General features: G+C 37.8%; 2 protein-coding genes across 7 annotated transcripts in view; one reads left to right on the top strand and one right to left on the bottom strand.

The window, feature by feature from the left end:
* The first annotated feature begins 68 nt into the window (after window positions 1–68).
* Window positions 69–8,851, top strand: LOC130083870 (protein shisa-2). Its single transcript, XM_056248915.1, has 2 exons — window positions 69–1,196; window positions 7,628–8,851. The coding sequence occupies exons 1-2, from the start codon at window positions 893–895 to the stop codon at window positions 8,206–8,208; spliced, it is 885 nt and encodes a 294-aa protein (XP_056104890.1). The 5' UTR covers window positions 69–892; the 3' UTR covers window positions 8,209–8,851.
* Window positions 8,852–13,791: 4,940 nt separating this feature from the next.
* atp8a2 (ATPase phospholipid transporting 8A2) overlaps window positions 13,792–21,207 on the bottom strand; it is a 57,491-nt gene continuing 50,075 nt past the window's right edge. For 5 of the 6 annotated variants that reach the window (XM_056248906.1, XM_056248905.1, XM_056248909.1 and 2 more), the window contains 4 exons: window positions 19,509–19,597; window positions 19,268–19,372; window positions 16,648–16,739; window positions 13,792–14,985 (listed from right to left, as the gene is read on the bottom strand). In XM_056248906.1, the coding sequence (XP_056104881.1) occupies window positions 14,891–14,985; window positions 16,648–16,739; window positions 19,268–19,372; window positions 19,509–19,597 (381 nt within the window). In that variant the 3' untranslated portion in view covers window positions 13,792–14,890. Of the gene's footprint in view, window positions 14,986–16,647; window positions 16,740–18,535; window positions 18,590–19,267; window positions 19,373–19,508; window positions 19,598–21,207 lie in introns of those variants that run through there. The other variant, XM_056248908.1, reaches the window with a different exon arrangement.

Raw genomic sequence — 21,207 nt, forward strand, 5'->3', positions numbered from 1 at the left:
GATCCCCACGGGCATTGCTAAACACCCATCGCACAGAAGCCGCTCCTGAAACGCCCAGGGGCCCCCGCCAACATACAATGACACTTGTTTGCACTGTGCAACTGGCGGAGAATCAAAAAGTCAGAGTTCTAATCTAAGGCACGGCACTGCGCATGCGCCGGTTGACGGGTAGCAGCATCTACCCTCTGGTCTGGATGAAGGAGAGTTGTCAGTGGGTCACTCTCAGTCTATCAATCCCTCACTATGCACTGCTCTCCTGCTTGAGATATTGACAGCTGACTACAAGCAGTTGAGTGCTCTCTTAAATATTATTGAGCTGGACCTCCCCAAACTTAACTGAAAACAGCATGATATGGATTAATATGGAAAAACTTCCTTGACTGGGAAGAAAAAAAGATTTCGTGAGAACACATTGAAGAATCGAGCGTATGGATTACAAGTGAAGTCAGTGCTGGTTACTCCGTCTCTCAGGGGAAGACATTTGAGAAGTGGCGACATGAAGATCCGTTCAGAGCGGGATTGATGCAAAGTTTGTCTGAAGTCCTGGAGGTTTCTCACAGGAATATGGGATATTCTGAATTTATGGTTTATGTGCACAAAACCCCATCGGTTATGGCTGTTATGCGTTTTCATATGTGTCGTCTCTACATTCAATTTGAAACAAAGCTACTGGAAGTCTTGTGACGGAAACAGTGGATACTTGTCTGGAGCAATTCTGCTGGATCTATTGAATTAACCTCGGAATTTCTCTGCCCAATGACATTTCCAAAGTTGTTAGTTGGGTTCCTTTTCGCAGCGTCTCCTCCTTTTATTAGTTTTATTTGCCGAGTCATTAACTTAACTGGTCCTGACCAAAACCTGAAGTGTTTTCGTTGCACGGGTTTGTGACAGGATGCGGGGATGCACGGAATTCCCGATGGCCGTCACGGTGGTATTGACACTTTTGACCATCATTAACGTGAAGGCGAGTGGAGAGTACTGTCACGGCTGGCACGACTCTCAGGGCGCGTGGCGAGACGGCTTTCAGTGCCCGGAGCGCTTCGACAGCGCCGAGGCCATCATCTGCTGCGGGAAGTGCGAGCTCAGGTACTGTTGCTCCAGCACTGAAGCTCGGCTGGACCAGGGCTCGTGTGATAATGATAAACAGGCACAAGACTCCAACACTGGGAACAAGGACGACAAAAACTCTGGTGCAGGTAAGCTGAGACGACATCTGCATTGTTTTCTGGTAGAGTAACTTCCTCTGTCTGCAACAAATTAGGCAATTACTGTGTATAATCGAATTGTACTCCAGCTAAGTTTAAATGGTTTAATTCAATAGCTTTCAGAGCAGCAGCAGTGTGTAACGTATATCGACCCACTCGTTGTGTTCCTCGGGCGTTTTGTGAGTAAAAGCTCCACTATGAGAAAGTTATTTGGGTTGAGTTTCGTGTTCAAATGAGGTTAAAAACACTTAAGGTTACTGTTGTTTGGCTGTTTATCTCCAGCAATCCATCTAAGCAGGACTGGGGTTGGAAACGAAGCGCTTCTTAGTACGAGGCCATTATTCCCGAGCGAATGATTCTTATGAACAAGCCATTTAGTGAATCGCTTTTGAATCAGTTGGAGCCGTTGCTGAATTAATCGGACTCGTCATTTCCGACTCGAAATTAACCGTGTAACGTTACCGTGTGGGTGTAGTTAAAGATGCACATTATGAGTTTTTTGTGTGCAATAAGTAGCATTATATATAAAAAATAAGTAAATAAATTAAATTCGTGTAAATAAATTAATGCATGAATTAACCAGTTAGCTTTTTTTATTTTATATTGGTGGCATACCAAATACTGGATTATTTAGAAATTGTTTTATTTCTTTCTAATAATTTATAGCTGTTTTGTTGAAATCTGAAATTATATCATTCAGTAATATACTGTTGTTGAGGACTGTAAATGCAAAAAATGTTCTTCCTTAAAATACTGAAACAATCATTATCCAGAAGTGGGTGAAAAAGGAATCGGAACCAGAATCGTTAACGATTCTCGCCCCTAAATGTAAGGGTTAAATGCCATTGTATTGCTATCCAGGTTTTGACAGCTGCAGTTAAATTGGCATCCAAATTGGCACCTAACCGTCCACTCACTCACAAATGGTAAATTGTACTGCGCGAAGTTATAAATAGGCCTAACTTGAGTTAGCACAGTAACGCGCGCGCGATCTCCAGTCGTCCGGTTCCCCACGAGGATCAAGTTCAGACTTGACCGGATCCCTAGTGTGATGTGCTGACAGCCTCGTTCGTTCAAAAAGCCAAGCCAGTGCATAATTTCCTCTGCCTTTTGTGCAAGCTCAAAAACTTTGAATTAAAATGGGGTCCCCGAATTTCCCCTCAGCTGAACTAAAAATAAGTGCACACTCATTGGGGACACCGGGGCTAGTTGTCACGCTATTTAGTCCAGTGAATATTTCTTAAGAGTAGCTGCATTTTTATATAGGTTCGGATAATTCCATCGTGACTGACCCTAAAAATGTAACAGTTTATTGAACAAAAATAACAAGGCGTTTTGTCACATTATGGGCAAATTGTCACAATGATGAAACCTGCAATTAATGCACAAACTATTGGACATTATAGATTTTTCAGATGAATTAAAACAGTAAAACAATAATAAAACAACAAAAACATTAAAATGTACAAAAATACCAAAACGTTGTTTTGGCTAACAAATATGTTAACTAATAAATTGTTAGAATTTATAACATTTTAAACTAGGGCTGTCAAATGATTAATCACGATTAATCACATCCAAAATAAAAGTTTTTTTTTACATAATATATGTGGGTGCACTGTGTATAATTATTTTGTATATATATATATATAAATACACACACATGCATGTATATTTAAGAAAAAAATATTATTTATATAGAAAATATTTATATTTATATATAATATAAATTATATATAAATCTATATACAGTATATACATGAAAATATTTCTTAAATATATACAAGCATGTGTGTGTATTTATATATATAAAATAATTATACACAGTGCACCCACATATATTATGTAAAAAAAAAACTTTTATTTTGGATGTGATTAATCACGATTAATCATTTGACAGCCCTATTTTAAACGAAACACATGACAGCTTGCGCTGAGTTCTTGTAACATTATCTTTGTCCTGAGAAAACGGTTCAAAGATAATACATAGGCCTAAATTGACAAACCCAACAGACAAAAACAGCAGTGAAATAAAGACTTTACATTAGAAACATAGGGTTTTTAGACACTTCTAATGATGCATATCTGAAAAGCAAGAGGAAATGGTGGTCTGCTATGAAGTTTGACAGAGCCTGTCTGGCAGTTGAAGGCCTGGCTCCATTTGGACAATAATGCAACAGGTGTGAATTCAAGTTAAGGGGGCCCAAACCTTTTAAGGACATGAGGGGCCCTTGCTGTTGTCCTGTATGTGAACTTCACTGATACATTGGCTGGATCCACTAATAACATTCTTGATTTGACTTCAACGATCATACATAGTTTTATCTTTCTCTTTTTGATTCAATGTTACTTTGAATGGATGTGCTTATCTAAATGATACAAAGAATAATATAAAAAAACATATTTTACATGCTTTAACAAAACTATTGAAAAAGTCCTGGCTTGACTGTGTCGCCGTCCATCTCATTAGACACCTTTTGTTACCATTAACACATTTGGATTATAACAGGAAAAAGCAATGTCACTCAGGAACAAAATAAATCTATGGAAATAACATGTAGTAACAGATTCTCTATTGTTTTTCCACACACATTTGTGTGTAACTGTGAATAGTGAGTTAAAAAAGGGGGGTGTTCGTGTTTCAACTGCCAAAAAAGCAGTGATTTTCAAAACATGCACGCAAACTCAAAGCTTGCCAAAATTCAGGTCATTTACTGAAAAATTCCACTGTTATAGTAATAACTACCAAAGCACAAAAGAGCTCCTGTAAAAATGACTCCCCTGTCATTTTTTGCTCAGCAATCATGTTTGATTTAATAATGTAGTAGCCTAATAAATTGTTAAACAATGGCTGTTTTTTTAAGTTATGGTTGAAGTGGAGTCTGATTTGCTCCTTTAATAAAATCAAAAGCCAGTTTGCATGGCTATTATATATGATTCGATTCAACTAAATTTCAGAGGGAGCAGATGCAACAAAACAAATGCCGAAAGCTTCCCCCAGGACATCAGATGTCTAATTACGCTATAAAGCAGAGGTACCTGTTGGAAACAGCATGCACATGGTCAGGCAGAGAGGTCACCGCTGGTTGCAGGAGATTAGAGCAGATCAAAACTGTCTTAATAAGTGTTAATGAGGGGCCCCGGACCCCTGGGGACAAGTCACTGGTGCAACATCTCGTCTTTCATTCTTGCTTCTCTCTCCAAATCTCACATGGGCCAGCAGGTTACCCATCTGTGAGCGGGGTGGAAACATGTGAGCGCTCTGTTCTGTGATTTAAAGATACACGTGTGTGGAATATTGTGACACATCAACAAGTTTCAGCAATGCTTTAGGCTTCAAACTTGCTTATTGTTATTTTTAAAGGTGTAAAAGTTACATGGAGCTCAATCACACTACTGATATCCTAGTCTTCCTTATGGCTGTGGAAGGACAATTGCTTTGGATGCATAGTGGAATTCAAAACGGATATGGGTCTAAAGTGAAGGAAAAACATTGCTCAAGGGCTATGCACAAACAAAACTCCCCAAAGTCCTCCAGTGTGCTACCATCCAGCACTTTTCTCTATTTTTGTAATTTGGGAAGCCTGATACTATAACATTACATTTTCTAGTATCAGTAGCAGTGAATACAGCTGGATGACCTAAATACATTATAAAAGGTTGTATTACAAGCACACATTTTTAAAAAACTTTATGAACGGTACTTCAAATCTTGGGCAGCTTGTTTTCTTTCAGATTTTTGACTGATGGATGGTAAAAAAGGGCAAACAAATTCCCAAAGAATAACACTAAGGCAGGGAGCCGAGCCATATTTGGGTTGGTTCTTTTTGCTTGGATCAGTAAAAAACATCCACCTAGTCACTCCAGAATGCGACTACTGATTGCAAATGCGATAAAAATAAAAACAGCGACAATAATTTAAAATCTATGCAAGCTTTGTGTGCGAGTATACATGGTTTTATCTGATATCATCTATTTCCTTTACACTGCGATGAATATGCATGAGCCATGATGTTCGATTTACGAACAAATGTCTCTTATGAACAGGTTATGTTTTAAAAAATCCCAAGTGGTACTCAGTGCAGAGCCAAATGACGTCTAGCTCTCTATTTAGCGGAGTCCCTCACAGAACCGTGAGTCATTTTTTAAATGAACCGTTATTGTGAGGTGTACTTTAAACTCACCGATTCAGGTGTCACGAAACTACAGTATGTGACTTACCCCCGGTTCCACAAACAAGATTTAAGCTAGTCCCAGGCTAAAATGCATGTTTGAAATGTTTTAACTGAACGCAACTGACATATCTTAACCCTTTGATGCGCAAGCTATGGATATTGGATACCCTCTCTAATGCACAACATGGGTCTAAAAAGACCCGTATTCATTTCCTATGTTATTTCATGCATGGCTCTGCATTTTCTTGTTTCACCTTTTGAAATCACTTTATTTGAGCATTTTATATTTCATGATCTATAAATTTCATGATTTATGAATATTCAAAATATCTTGTTTTCAATTATCACAAATTCATATTTTAATATTTCCTAGGTTTTGTGTAAATACATCAAGTTTACACACATGGGTCTAAAATGACTCATCTATGCAAGCGTGATAAAACAAAAGAATAAAGAAAACTTTTTGTTAAAATAACCATTGTCACAGTTGTTTAGATCAACACATTTATTGTAACACTTGAAATATGTTTATTGGCCACTTTGTCACGCATAACACACATATAACCGATAACACTGAAATTTAACTGTAGTGTAGTGCAACTGTAGGGGGATCTCCCCGCCACCAATGATCTCCCCACCACCAATGAGCAGCATCCACCCGGATGATGCGGCAGCAGCCATAGTGCACCACACGACGGCTTATGTGACCGATAGCATTGATTTATGACCATTTATAAAAATTAATATGGAGGTACTGCCCAGGTAAGGTTTCTGCCCTACAGCACCAATATATACTTGTATATATAACTTTCTATTGCAACTTTTATTTTGTTGACCTAGCTAACATTAGATAAAATAAAATATGTCGACCGCAAGCTAGCTAATAGTATTGGACATGTTTCTCTTTTGCACTAGTAATGGATTTCAAGGTCAAGGTAACCTTAGCCTAAACGTTCAAATTTTAGGCTATATCTAGATGTCTTTCACAAAATATCAAATATTTTCTGTGACAAAAATTTTATTAAATAAAACTTACATGCATGAAATATACAAAAGCAGCCGTGTTGAATTGTGAAATGTGTGGCAGGTGAATAGTTTTCTGCAGTAAATATATTTATACTATTTATAAATATCAAAGGTTCCTATATGGGTCATTTTTTACCCATGTGTGTTAAATTGATGTAGAAATACAAAAACTGTGTTTGTTTATAAAGTAAGAAAGGAAAAATAAAAATAATGATTTGTGGAAATCAAAAACAAGATATTTAATGAAAACCTGGATTAATAAATGATAAAATACATTTCTTTCAAATATTCAGCAAAGAAACATGAATACGGGTCTTTTTAGACCCATGTTGCGCATTAGAAAGGTAGTGAAACAAAAACGATTTTTATTCGAAAAGTAAGAAAGGAAAAATTTAAATAAGGATTTGTAATGATCTAAAACGAGTTAATTGAGGAATACCTGGATGAAATTAATTTCTTGCAAAGATATAGAAAATGAAAACTCAGTCGGGTCTATTTAGACCCATGTTGTGCATCAAAGGGTTAAAAGATGTCAGTGCCATTATTTTGTTTCAAGATACACAATAGTAATTTCACGAGTTCACACTTACATACAATTAGAGGGAGTAAAGATTAATGCGTATTTGGCGTGCTGTCCGGGGGGAGGGCTCCGAGCTCGGAGTTCGGCCTGAACCCAGAGTACTCGCCCCCGTATGTAAATGGTTAGGATTAGAAGAGTGGAGAAGGGGTGGTGGAGGGATGCTGCTAAACTGTCAATGGTTTGAGGTGAGACTGTTGAATCTATATACACCTCTTATCATTGATTGCTGAGTGCTCTCCACCCGTGTTAATTATCGGAACGTGCTCCTCACGAACTTTGTTAATAAAACATCATGTTTTTTCTAAGGCACGTTTCTAAAAGCTACTTAAAGGGTTAGTTCACCAAAAAAAAGAAAAATCTGTCATTAATCACTCACCCTCATGTCATTCCAAACCCATAAGACCTTGGTACATCTTCGGAACTCAGATAAAGATATTTTTGATGAAATCCGAGAGCTTTCTGAACCAGCCATAGACAACAACGTCATTGCAACTTTCAAGGCCCAGAAAGGTAGTAAAGACATCGTTAAAATAGTCCATGTGACTACAGTGATTCAACCTTAAATGTTATGTAAGATATATATAAATATATATTTTTTTCTCTAATGAGTTTGTCATCATTTTCTTGCTTCTGCTTTACAGTACCCATCTACGTGCCCTTCCTGATCGTTGGCTCGGTCTTCGTGGCATTCGTGCTGGTGGGCTCCGTTGTTGCCGTGTGCTGTTGCCGCTGTCTACGTCCCAAACAGGAGCTTACGTCAGGTGGCGGCTCAGGAGGAGGGTCCAGCAGCGCCCGTGTCCTCGAGACGATTCCCATGATGGCCAGCACGGGTACGTCGCGAGGCTCGTCCTCCCGTCAATCGAGCACGGCCACCTCCTCCAGCTCTTCGGCGCCTCCCGCCGCTCCCCGTCCTGCACCCGTCCCCATGCTACGCGCCCAGGCCTCGTGCTGCCTGCCGCCAGACGCCAGCGTGTACGTGAACATGCCCACCAACTTCTCAGTGCTAAACTGCCAGCAGGCCACTCAAATTCTTCCTCACCAAGGCCAGTTCCTGCATCCTCAGTACATCGGTTTCGCCCACCCCGTTTCTCCGGGTCCAGCTTACCTAGACCCCACTCAAGCGGGATACCGCCCATTGCAGTCTCCGTACCCTCCGCCAACCAGCGTGGCTAGTGTGGCCAGTGTGTCCGGGGATCAGAAATACCCTCCAATTACCATGTGAATGCCAATGGGACTATCGTAGGAAATAAATTTGAATTGAAGTCACAAGAAGAACACAATGAATCAATTCAGAGCACAAAATGCCGGTTCGTTGGCATGAATACACACTTGCGTCGAGACTCTCAAACTGGTTCTGTGATATAAAGGACACAGTGCTTAATAAAAAGAGCTGGAAGTGTGTGTAACGTGCCTTAAGTTACTAACGGTGCTGTTGTAAATGAAGCGTGTGTGTGTGTACATATGCGATGTATATTTGTGTTGTATAACCGTGCTTGTATACTCTGTACGTGACTGTATAGGTGTGTTGGTTTATGGGATGCAGTATGTGAATATGTGTGTGTGTAGTGCACTATATGTTGTGTGTAATGGAAATCACAGGTGCTGTAATGTGAAAAACAGTCCTGGCTCCCTATTGGATGCTTAAAATCTAATGAAGTGAACACAGGACACAGACTGTGACGCTCCACCCACTGCAGCACAGACACACTCACTTACATTTTCACATATACACACTCACATTCTGAAGAACCAAAGTTTGCGTTTTCACATTGCCAAGGAACAGAATAGAAAATATACAAAAATATAGGCCTGTGTTTGGAAAGCAATGTGCGAAGGTCAATTACGCAGTAAAAACTGTCTGCCAACTGTTCCCCTTCACTAAGTCTCTGCCTTGTGAAAGGACTGTGTATGTGTGCCACTTTTCCTCCCCTCTTTTTAGCATAAGGTACACTCGAGGAGCACCAAAAGGGTTCCAGGGCATTTCATTTGAAGTGGGTCTCTTTCAGCACGCTCAATGGCAGCAGTTTAGCGTGGAAAGAAAAGTCCCAGACTCCTTCAGCAGAAGGCCATCACCCGTCTGAACTTAGATCATTCTGAACGTCTGCCCATTAGATCTCAAACTGGCAGAAAAATCACAATGAAATGAAACGCTGCCCGATTGAAAAATCACCAGTCTAAGTTATCTGGCTTTAAGTTGAAAGTTAAAACAATAGTTGACTCAAAAAACGCATGACTTTTCTGCAGAACACAAAAGAAGATATGTTGAAAATGTATTTTTTTTCTGTTTTTTGTCCATACAATGAAAGTCAGAGTTGTTATAGTTAATTAAAAAAAAAATTATAATTGAAATAATCTGAAATAAATTAAAATATAAATATTAAATGAAAAAAACAAACAAATAAAAATGTATGAAAACTTAATAGAAATGTTTTTTTTAAAACTGTTAAATAAAAGCACAAGAAAATTGCTTAAACCTCAACATGAAAACTGAAAATTAAAACTAATTCAAAATATGAATAAATACTTTTAATTGTATAAAAATAATGCTAAAATAACTGATGAAATTTTGAGGTAGTTTTGGACCCCATTGACTTTCATTGTATGGACAAAAACAGTTCTTTAGAAAATCTTGTGTTCCACAGATGAAAGAAATCCATTCAGGTTTGGATTTTCTTTTTTTGGGTGAACTATCCTTTTTAATTTTGACAAGACGGTTTCTCCATGTACCCCTATAAGAAAAGTAATAAGTCTTGACAGGGAGCATGTCTTTTTTCCGACTGTAGGTATCTGTGGGCAACTTGACATGCACATCAGATCTATTTTTGTGTACAATACATGTGCGTTTGTGGAACTGAATGAGTATTTGAGTGAATGTGGCTCTCTCTCTAAAAGCAGGGTGCGATGTGTCTTTTACATATAAAATATATTAATAATAATAAATATTTTTTAGAGACTGTGAAGTGTCACTGGGTTGTTTGTTAGAGATGCTGAGTGCTGCTGTCAGCGGTATGTGTGGCGTCTCAAATGAAGACGTGCAGGACCTGTTTGCAAGACTGCCATAGCTAAATTAAACCAGAGTGCTCCTGTTACACATGGACTTTAAGTGCTCAGACTTTCATCACTCTCAACACTCATGATGAAACCGAGACCAGGGGCTGCGTGCATAAATCTTTGCATAGTTTCCATGCTAAGTGTTTGGATAGACAGAAAGACAGTTAGTCAAAACCTTATGCACATGCACTTATATTTCTTTTAAATCATTAGGATAGATATAGATACTGGAACCCATGCTGAATCAGCCTGGTCTGACGTCATGATTGAACAGCTATAAATTATATTTATATACACTACTGTTCGTTTGGGGTCGCAATGATTTTTTTAATGTTGTTGAAAGAAGTCTCTTATGCTCACCAAGGCTGCATTAATTTGATAAAAAATGCAGTAAAAACTAATATTGTGAACTATTATTACAATTTAAAATGTTCAATATTTATTTAAAATATGTATTCCTGTGATGTCAAAGCTGAATTTTCAGTCTTCAGTGTCACATGATCCTTCAGATATCAGTCTAATTATATGCCGATTAATTTCCTTCCCAAAAGAATTGTAGTCTTACAGTCAAAGTAAAAGTCGTTTTCGCTTGTCTCTCTGAAGGAGATACTGATAAAATAGAAAATGATGAACGACAGCAAGTTCTGGCAGCTGTCAACATACAATTAATGTGAATAAAAGTGGTCAGATTCTTCAAGTTGTTGAAAGATGAAGTGCTGCCAGTTCAAAAAGACATTTATAGGCTGTTAACATGTCTAACAGAGAGATGTTAACAGGCTGTGCATTACATTTTCTACAATGATAGAAATCATCAACTTACTAGTGAAAACTGTTGTTAAAATTACAAATATTATATGTATGATGGGACATTTTATAATATCCGACCACTTTTTTTACTTTTATTAAAACACTTGTTTTAAACAACTTGAACAAAACTAAAAATATCAATTTTCTCTCACAATGTATGTGATCATTTAGAAATACCTGCAACATTTAAAAATGATGTTGTATCAAATGACAGTTCAATCAGAACTTACCCTATATATGTCATTGCATCGATGACCTCACAGATCTGAAAATGTAATTTGTGCCTTTATTAGTTTAATTTTGTACATGCAAAAGTTTTAAACATAAGCAGTGTAAAAACTCATCAGTTGAATTAACTTAAAAAAGTGAGGAAACCCGTTGCCTTAAAATTATTAAGTTAATAAACGTAATTGAAAAAATTAAGTTGTGTGTAATTGTCAAGTTCACATAATTTAATTCTTTCAATTATGCATGAAGTTTATTTGCTTAATAATTTTAAGGCAACGGGTTTCCTCACTTTGTTGAGATAAGTCAACCGATCACTTTTTAAAGTGAGGACAGTTGTGTTTAGATACTAATATTTGATTACATTCAAGAATTTGAGAGTTGAATTTAAAGAAATATTATACTTGAAAGTGCTGAACACAAATAGTTCTTCATAGTTTAGTTGATCTTGTTAGAAAGCACTGGTGTCTTTAAACACATTTAACAGCACAAGTCACAAGTCAAACTTTCCACCCAGACAATGGCTGCCTACAATTATAATATACAAACAAAAAAACACAATAATTGCTGTTGTTAGTAAAGTCTGTCTGTGTCATTGGCATGTTATATGGAAACTTTAAGGTCAGACTAACGTTCGGGGAGTCCTTGGACGGAGTTGAAATGGATCCATGTGGTTCTTGCTGAGGTGGAACAGGAATAGATTCCCCATATTGGAGGCAGTGGAGCTGGACAGAGCTGGCTCTTATTCAGAGACATGGGTGTGGACTTAGCAATGAGGGATCATTGAACTGATTGAGGTTACAGGGTCACACACACCCATACAGTTTTATTAAGACTTAAATGAACTTGTATTATTCTCAATAATATCTTGCCGTCACTCCCATAATTAATTCAAAACATATATCTATTTAAGCCAGGAAGTGTCTTACAAAATACTTCACAGGATTTATCCTGCTAAGCATGTTTTGGAAAGATTTAAGCTTAATATTTCACATACCTGTGAATTTTGTACACAAGAAAAAGAAACTATTTTAGATCTGTTTTTTCACTTTATTTAGTCAAGATTATTTTGGAAAGACTTAGAAACCTATATTAGTAGAAAACTGAAGTGGATGATTTAAGTGTATGACTTTTTACATAGAATGACAATTTGTAATGTAAAGAACAACTATTATACAGCTATTATGTTAGGAAAATACCATATAAAAAGAAGTGTGCTCAATGCAAACCAAATTTTTCACATTTTAAAATGACTTAAAATTATATGTAAATCCTTTGGAACAAACAAAAAACAAAAAAGCGTTGAAAATGTAATGCTTAGAAAGCACTGAATTGTGTGTAATTTTTTTTTCTTTCATTTTCTGGCAGCTAATGTAATGTGAATATGTAATACCTCTTGTTTTCATGGCATTGAATAAAAAAGTCAATTAAAAAAAATATCTATTTGAGTTTATGTTGATTAACCAACCTCCATTAAATTAACTCAATTTTTTTATTTCAATGAACTCAAAAATTTGAGTTTATGTTGATTAACCAATCTCCATTAAATTAACACAATTTTTTAATTCCAATGAACTCAAAATTTTAAGACAACCAGGTTTCTTACGTTTTAAGTTAATCAAACCATTTTTTTTTTAAAGTAAAGTTTTTTTTGTTTTGTTTTTTACAGAGGTTCAAAAATTCAATCCTCACATAGATTTTCTTTCACATACACACTAAATGCACGCATGTTTTGTTTTTTGGCAAATTTAATGATTCAGGGTTTAAATAAGGCAAGACTTACACATGTTGTTAAATGTGTTAGTCCTCTCCTTTCTTTCCTGTCTTTAATCTTACGACAACACTCCACCTCAGCTCATTTCCTAACCTGTAACTCTGACTCAGCTCCGAAGCTCACTTCAAACAAACCCGGCCGGAGAAAGCACAAATCAATCTCCATTTATAAGCCTGAAGTGAATGTTGGCTTTCACGTTTTAAACCAGCATATAAGTGAATCAAATCACGCTAAGCTCATCTTTTAGCGCTGCAATTTTAAAACGAACTCTCTTCCTGAGCCACGTGAGCCCTTTTGACACTTTCTCACATGCTGGTATTCATTAGGTTTGGTAATGCCTTAAAAACCTGAAGCATGCAGTAAATTCGATTCGAGTTAAATTATGTTATTAAATACTCACCACTATCATCCTGAAATAATGTAGTCCGGAAAACTCTTCAGGCGTCAGATATAATGCGACGTTGCGGAATCGCGAACAACTGACTCTTATGAATCGGTTCTTTTAAATAAGTAGATTCACAAACCAGACTCGAACTGATGAGTTATTTGAATCAGACTCAATCAACACTCACTGAATCGTGGCATTTACTTCTCACTGAACTGTGAGTCATTTAATTTATTTAAAGGGATAGTTCACCCAAAAATTAAAGTTCTGTAATTTACTCATCCTCAAGTTGTTAAAAGCTTGTGTATAGTAGGAAAAAATAATAACTATGCAAGTCAATGGGAAACAGAAACCAACATTCTTCAAAATAATCTTCTTTTGGGTTCAACAAAACAAAGAAACTCAAACAGGTTTAAAACAACATGAGGGTGAGTAAAAGATGACAGAATTTTCATTAACTAAAATAAAAATAAATAGAAATATAAAAAACTATCCTGATAAGAATGAGTCGTACTGGAGGATGACAAAACAGGACAAAAACAAGCCTTAAAAAGAGAATGACACAGAGTCACAAGTCCAGTTTATTTAACAAAATAGTCCAGAAACCCGACAGGTTGAGTGAAAGCGGACAAAGCAAAGCCACAGCTGTTATCCACAGCAGCCACTTAATGGAACAGAGAGGGAATGAACGGATAACTAGACCAAGAGAACAAGGAGACACGGAGATTGCTGATCTGGAGAAAGAGAGAGAGAATAAAAGAGAGAGGTAGACAGAAGGCGAGAACATGTGCTCTAAGATACAAAGGGCACCATTAAGTAGAAGATTAGGTGAGACAGAGAGTGAGAGAAGGTGTATTTGTGTGTGTGTGGTAAGCTGGGAAGCTCCATGCTGCAGGGTGGGGGGTTTCGCCTCAGAGGAATCGCTGTGTGTTTTGGCAGCCTCGCTGGATGGGAACGAGGGGTAACGGTGCATGCGTGTCTGCTGCATCTGTAAGCCACACCTCCCCCATCTCAGGTCTGCAATGGGCATTTCTCCAAAGTGTGTATGCATGTGGGTGGGTATTTTGTGTTTGTTTTTTCAGTGGCCTCCCCTCTTGCATCGCTGTGGTGATGACGGATATGCCAAACTCCGATCTCTGGAGACACAGACGCTAGGACTCAACAAAAACACACATGCAGACACACCAAGAAGCACACCAGTCACCCTAACTTACACACAAATAAGCGCGAATGCAACAGACAAGCCATACGCACATCCTTCTCAATATATATACGCTCACATAAACGAACGTGCAGATGCATACACGCACCCACATGATATAGAACCAAATGAAGCAGTCTTGTGACTCATGATAGTGATATAGGCACCATTGTCTCTGGCTTCTGCTTCTGGATGCTACTCGGCTCCTTTCACCTGTCCGTTCATGTGTAGTGCATTTCGACTGGCCATTTCGGTGTGAGAATATGCCCGCCCACCCCAACCCTCTGTCTCTGTAAATCCACTCCCTCCGGCCTCATTGGGAGGTGGTGTGTTATGTAGCTCGGCCGATTGTTGCACTAGCTGTGCCCAGTTCAGTTTAGTTCAGCTTAAAGGCCACAGCAGGATCACCCAGCACAGGTGTGTGTCGTTAAAGTCTTTACCAGCTGTTGCTGTGGTGACAGCTACATACTGGGCCGCTGAACGGTTGTGTCATAGGAGCGTACAACCTGGGATTGAGACACCACGCCATCCTCCTCCTGTGAGAATGCATATCCATCTATTGGGAGAAAGAAAAATCAATTGTTAGCTTTATTATAGGGAGATTTACATGTATGCTATAGTGAAAGCAAAAAACTGTATAGCTGCGCTTATATGCTATGTTAGATGCGATTAATCGATTTGACAGCACTATTTACAATATTTTATTGATTATTAATTTTAGGGCGGCAGAGACTAATAGATAAAGCGGATCATGAAAAGAGTCAAATTAAATTCTTGGGTCTATGAAAGTCTGTCAGGGACATCAATAAAAAACACATTTAAAAATAGCGGAGGTCAAAGAGCTGCGAAAAGAAAATTGGGAGGACAAACAGTTGTTTTTGTTGTATAATGTAATGTTTATATTTTAAACCTTTTCTGTGTTTATATGTATAGCATAGTTTAAATTTATACATTTAAATTTTTTGTCAAACATTTACAATACCGTTCAGAAGTTTGGGGTCAGTAACGTAAAGGGATACTCCACCCAAAAAGGAAAATTCTGTCATTTACAGAATCATTTACTCATTTACTCACCCTCAAGTTGTTACAAACCTGTATGAGTTTCTTTCTTCTGATGAACACAAAGCAAGATATTTTGAAGAACGATTCGAACTTTGGCACCATTGACTTCCATAGTATTTTTTTTCTACTATGGAAGTCAATGGTGCCAAACAACCGTTTGGTTCCAATCGTTCTTCAAAATATCCTCCTTTGTGTTCAGCAGAAGAAAGAAACTCATACAGGTTTGCAACAACTTGAGGGTGAGTAAATGAGTAAATGATTCTGTAAATGACAGAATTTTCATTTTTGGGTGGATTATCCCTTTAAAAATGTATTCTTTTATTCAGCAAGGATGCATTCAATTAATAGAAGTGCAGTCCTTTGAACTTTCTATTCACCAGAGAATCCTGAATATTAAGAAGCACAACTGCTTTCAACAGTGATACTAATAATAAATGTTTAGTATATAGAATGATTTCTGAAGGATCATGTGACACTGAAGACTGGAGTAATGATGCTGAAAATTTAGCTTTGGCATCACAGGAATAAATTACATTTTAAAATACATCAAAATAGAAAATGGTTACTTCAAATTGTAATAATATTTCACAATATTACTGTTTTTACTGTATTTTTGATCACATAAGTACATCCTTGGTGAGCATTAGAGACTTAAAAGAACATTTAAAAAAATCTTACCGACCCAAAACTTTTGGACAGTAGTTTATTTGTGTTTTCTATAGGTTTCAATTTGCACATTGAAGAAGAATATTGGTATGTAAAAATCAACTTTTAATAAAACCTTTTTATATTTGATTAATCTAATAAATTGACAGCTTTTTTTTTCCAGATAGTATAGTGTAAAGTTTGGACAAGAAACCCATAAGATATAATTGTTTTCTGACAACTGACAGGTTCAAATAACCATCAACTACAGTCCTACTCCGACTAGAATCTATATTTTTTATTTCTTTCCACAGTTCAATGAACAATCCTAACTTGTTAGGATGCTGGTCTGGGTTTTGCTGGAAAACAGCATGGCTGAGACGGTTCGCCTGCTAGACCAGCACCAACTAGCCTAGTCAAGTTGTTCATTTTAGTGCTGCACACAGAGGCTCTTGCAGCTGCCAGTGGATGGGAAAGTGTTAACAAGGGCACATGGGGAACATGCACTTACGTGACACTGTCTGCTGCACAGAGTTTGAGCGTCCCACGCTGGAAGGCGTTTTCCTGAAGACCCGTGTCAGCAGGTGGGCACGCTCGTTCAGACTGGACAGAAAGAGACAGGCGGGTTATGCCACCAATCACAGCACAGTTACTAGCTGATATGCTACAGACATGACAGCTAGAGGTCAAATCACATGCATTTCTACAACACAGTGCTCTACTCTGCCGCGTGGCCATCTTGGCGAATGCCAGATACTCTTAATGATGTTCACTCGAGCAGAACATACATTTACACACATACTCGCACGATTCTAAGAAACGGCTTCCCAAAGCACTCATAAACAACATTAAACTTAGCCCTGCGATCCAAAAACATCTCTTTCAATATTTCCACCGCACTAAATCCTCAAGCTTTCCAATCCTTGTAACAAAAACGATAAATATGAGAAGTATTCAACAGCTCTTTATTATAAAATTAATGTAGCCAATAAAGTCGTCTCTGGTTGCTAAATTAAATGGCAAAATTTCAATTTTGGAAACTGAATCTGATGGCATTTTGCGGCCAGTTTTGAAATGAAGAGGAATCGAATGATCCTGACCCCATCTTTGATAAACACGTCCAATGTAAAACAAATCAGTCTATGATGTTTCCCTATAAATCAGATGAAAGCGGTCTTTCCCCTCGTCCAAAAAAGAAAGTGATCCAAAAACCAGTTGTCATGGATGAGGGCCAAACTTCTCAAGGTTACAGCTCAAACTCATATTGTGCAACGAAGGGGACCGCTTGCACTGTTATCGTTGGGAAGGACGTGGCATTCATTTGGCTGCTTAGTAAAACAATTCAACAACAGTATATGGGATATGGCAAAACATCAGCCAATGAAAACTATGTCTGCAAAACAGATGACCGGTTGAAAGACGGGGATGATGAATGGATAAATAAAGAAATAAAAGGATGGAATGACGCATAGGCTCGCTGGTAACCGGAGCTCTTTCTTCCTCTGTCGTTTCTCTGGAACGTGGACAATCCTTGGAATATCAGACAGTTGTTTTGATTAATCAAATTTTCAAGAACTTATTTTCCTCAGACCGTCCCTCAAGTACGAGTCCAGGCTTGGCTTATACTTCGGAAAATACCTTGCTTTTGTCCGGCAGGGCTAGCTGGGGTCTTCTTGGGTAAACAGATCTGCAAATCTAAACGCCTAGGATGTACTCTTGAATTGTGTCAGCCTCCGTCCAACGAAGCTGAATTCAAGCTGATGATTAATCATTCAGCAGATTTCTACACTCGTTCAGGATGACTTACAACCATTATGCTTTTTACAGCTGGATATTTACTGAAACAAATGAGGTTAAGTGTTCTGCTCTGGGGGAATGAGGGGGTAAACCCAAACAGGGCTTACGTCCAACATCCCTCTGATTAGAAGTCCATTCTGTTAACTCCCTGGCCATAAATTAATGGCATAAAGACCACGAAACACTCAAAGGTATTACAAAAAAAAAAAACTGCATGAGACTACACGTCCGTCTGCCAAGTTTCTGTCTCATATAGGGCTGTACACCAAATGCAATATGTGGCGTAATATCTCTGGGCTAAAACTGTTAAATCCATGCAAACGCTTAACTCAGTCAGCCTCAAGTCCACAAACACACAGCATGAAAACAAACACATGCACAGATCTACGATCTTAAGGAAGCTACACACACCCAGTGCTTATAGCTAGGCAAACCTGACCAGCTCATGGCCGCCTGACATGGTAGAATGTAAAATGGAAAGAGAAAAGTGAAAGAAAAGTCATAAGATAAAGATGACGCTGAAAAGGAAGGTTCAGGGAAGAAGGGAACAGAGGTCACTGCACATTCCTATAGAGGGTCACATTCAGGCAGGCTGGTTCTACCTGCGTACATGCCTGCCTTTGACTCTACGAGTCTATGAATCCTCAGCATTGGGTCTGTGGGTGTTCAGGCAGGGGTTAGAGGATCACAAGGGACACAAATGCAGTCTCTTTCCCAAACACACATCCACAAACTAATTCAAAAAAACAATATGAAGGGATAAAAAACACAATAAATCAGCTTTAAAACCTAGTGAGCTTCCTCCATAGGCATTTTAATAGATACAAAACTGTAGTAGCGTTGCATTGCATAGCAACCCCACAATGTACTGCAACAAGCAAAGCAAATAAAACAAAAATCTAAAATTAAGGTATAACTATATATTATATATATATAAATTATTTTAAACAAATTAAACTGTAAATTTACCTACTATATATTTATATATATATTTTTTTTAAGAAGTAGGAAGTAGAAAATCCAAGATGGCAGACAAAGCAAAAGAATTGTTGATATTTTATTAATTTATTTACAATATTTAACGTTTTAAAATTTAACTTGATATTTATATGAGTTACTGCCTATGTAGAGTCACTTAAGAGGTGCCATTGCTGTTGGTGTGCTGCCTATGTAGGCAGCGAGTCAGCTCAATAGGTTTTGAAGCAGATTATGATTTATGTAACAATTATGCATTTGCCCATATATTTATATTAAAATCATCTTGAAAATCAATCTTAGCTATTTTAACTGAGTCAATGGGTTAATTTCATTCAAAGCATATTTGAGGGACATACCTGCGGCCGCTGGCATCTCTGAGGACAGCTGCCCTAGGGTCCACAGCTCGAGCTTCCAGTTCCTGCACTTCCTCTAGCAGACTCTTCCTCACTGTGCGTCGTCCTCTGAACGGTGACATAAACAGACTTAACAGTTTCTTACGGTCTCGCTTTTCTGTGTATGTCAGTGGCTAATATATATCGCCAAATTACATTGTATTTTCTCCATAAATACACTGATGTGTGCATGTGTGTTACTTACGCATTCCATGCCACATCTTTGAGTAAACATGCTGTTGGCACCAGTATCAGGCCCAGCCAGAAGCTCCAGCACTGCATTACCCTGCCAGCCTAAAACAGAGATAAACAGATCATCAGTTTGTAATCAATGCTCAGCAAATGTCGCAACACCCAATCATGCTGGATTTCTCTCTCCTTGCAACAGCTGTTGACTAACTGTGTCACCTTTGACCTGTTTGAGAGTTTAATTACCTATTTACCTACCATTGGCGTCTGCTGTTTGCTCTTCTTCTCCGCTGTCTGTTAATGGCCCAAATTAGACGTTTTTTTCCACCCTAATGAGTTCCTTCTTACAACAAACCATTTATAATAACTAATACTACTTAAACGTATTGCTCAAAACTGTCTGAAAAAAACCCTTTTAGTAATAAAATTATATATATATACACACTCACACAAAAAGCCAACTATCCGCTAGTTTCGTTGATTAATTTAATTGTTTTATTAACACAGATAGTTTTAAAAGTCTTCTGCTTAATCGTATTTTCCTAAAGTAACCTTTAATGTTAATCCAACAGGCTTGAGAAACTTCACGGTGTACAATCAAGTGATCCCACTTTTAAGGATCCTCCACAGCTGATATCACAGACGGAATCTACTAGACTCCGAAAACCATTAGACGGCATCTTCTCGCGACAGCTGCGCATACACTCCCAGACCCAGGCCAACCCTACCGAATTCTCAGACGAGCAGACGCACAAAAATACACACGCTGATATACAGAGCTGGAAAAACATGCATAATGTGTGCTCCCAGCTTGGCCTACATGGAGAGATGGAGAGATTAAGAAATGAACGGCTGGACAGAGAGGGGAAAGAAAAGTCAACGCTGCAGGGTAAAGTACGAGGGATGTCCCTTCTTTTTCTCTCCCTCCGAGAGCAGCTGCTGTGATACTTGAGCACATTCCTGATTTCTGACACAAATCGAATTAATGGGCTGGAGGGCTTCAGAGAGCTCCATCCCACCCCTGACTGCGCCACACTCCCACAGCACGCACACACTAACTTTGTTCCAAAATCCAGCGATCCGCCTCCATAGGTTGCATTTCAGGGCACCGTAGACATGCTTCCAATTATGCTGCCAGAAAGAATCGCAAAACTCTTGGAGTAAATTGTTCATATTTTATAGTATATTATATATTTTAAACATTTTATGAATATATAACAAATATTTGTAATAAATGCAATTTATTGAATTTAAAACATTTTAAAATATCTTTTATTATTATTATTTATATTTTTTAAGAGAAATATTTTAAGAGATATATTTTGAAGAGAAATACTGGTTATAAAAATAAATAATACAATACTAAAATGTGTTGATACAAATTTTAATTTAATTTAAATATTTTAATTGTATTTTTAAAAGTACAAAAATGAAACTTTTTTGTTAAATGATAATTGTAAATATAATTCGATACTACAGTGTGTTTGGGGTGGGGGTATCGATACAGCATAATATCGCAATATTTTGCATGGGGATATTGTATCGATACACGGGTGCCAAGTCTCTATATTTTCAAGGAGTGAATTTCAGCTTGCAAATGCAAGCATTGTGCATAATTTTACCCTAAGCTCCGCGCTTATAATGCAGGAATTCTATCAGACTGTAATTTTACAAACAGCGCATCTCTCTCTCACACACGCAGTATACCAGTACAT

The sequence above is a fragment of the Rhinichthys klamathensis genome, unplaced genomic scaffold (genome assembly GCF_029890125.1).
Source record: "Rhinichthys klamathensis goyatoka isolate OS25496 unplaced genomic scaffold, OSU_Roscu_1.1 h1tg000059l_1, whole genome shotgun sequence".
NCBI classification, from domain to species: domain Eukaryota; kingdom Metazoa; phylum Chordata; class Actinopteri; order Cypriniformes; family Leuciscidae; genus Rhinichthys; species Rhinichthys klamathensis.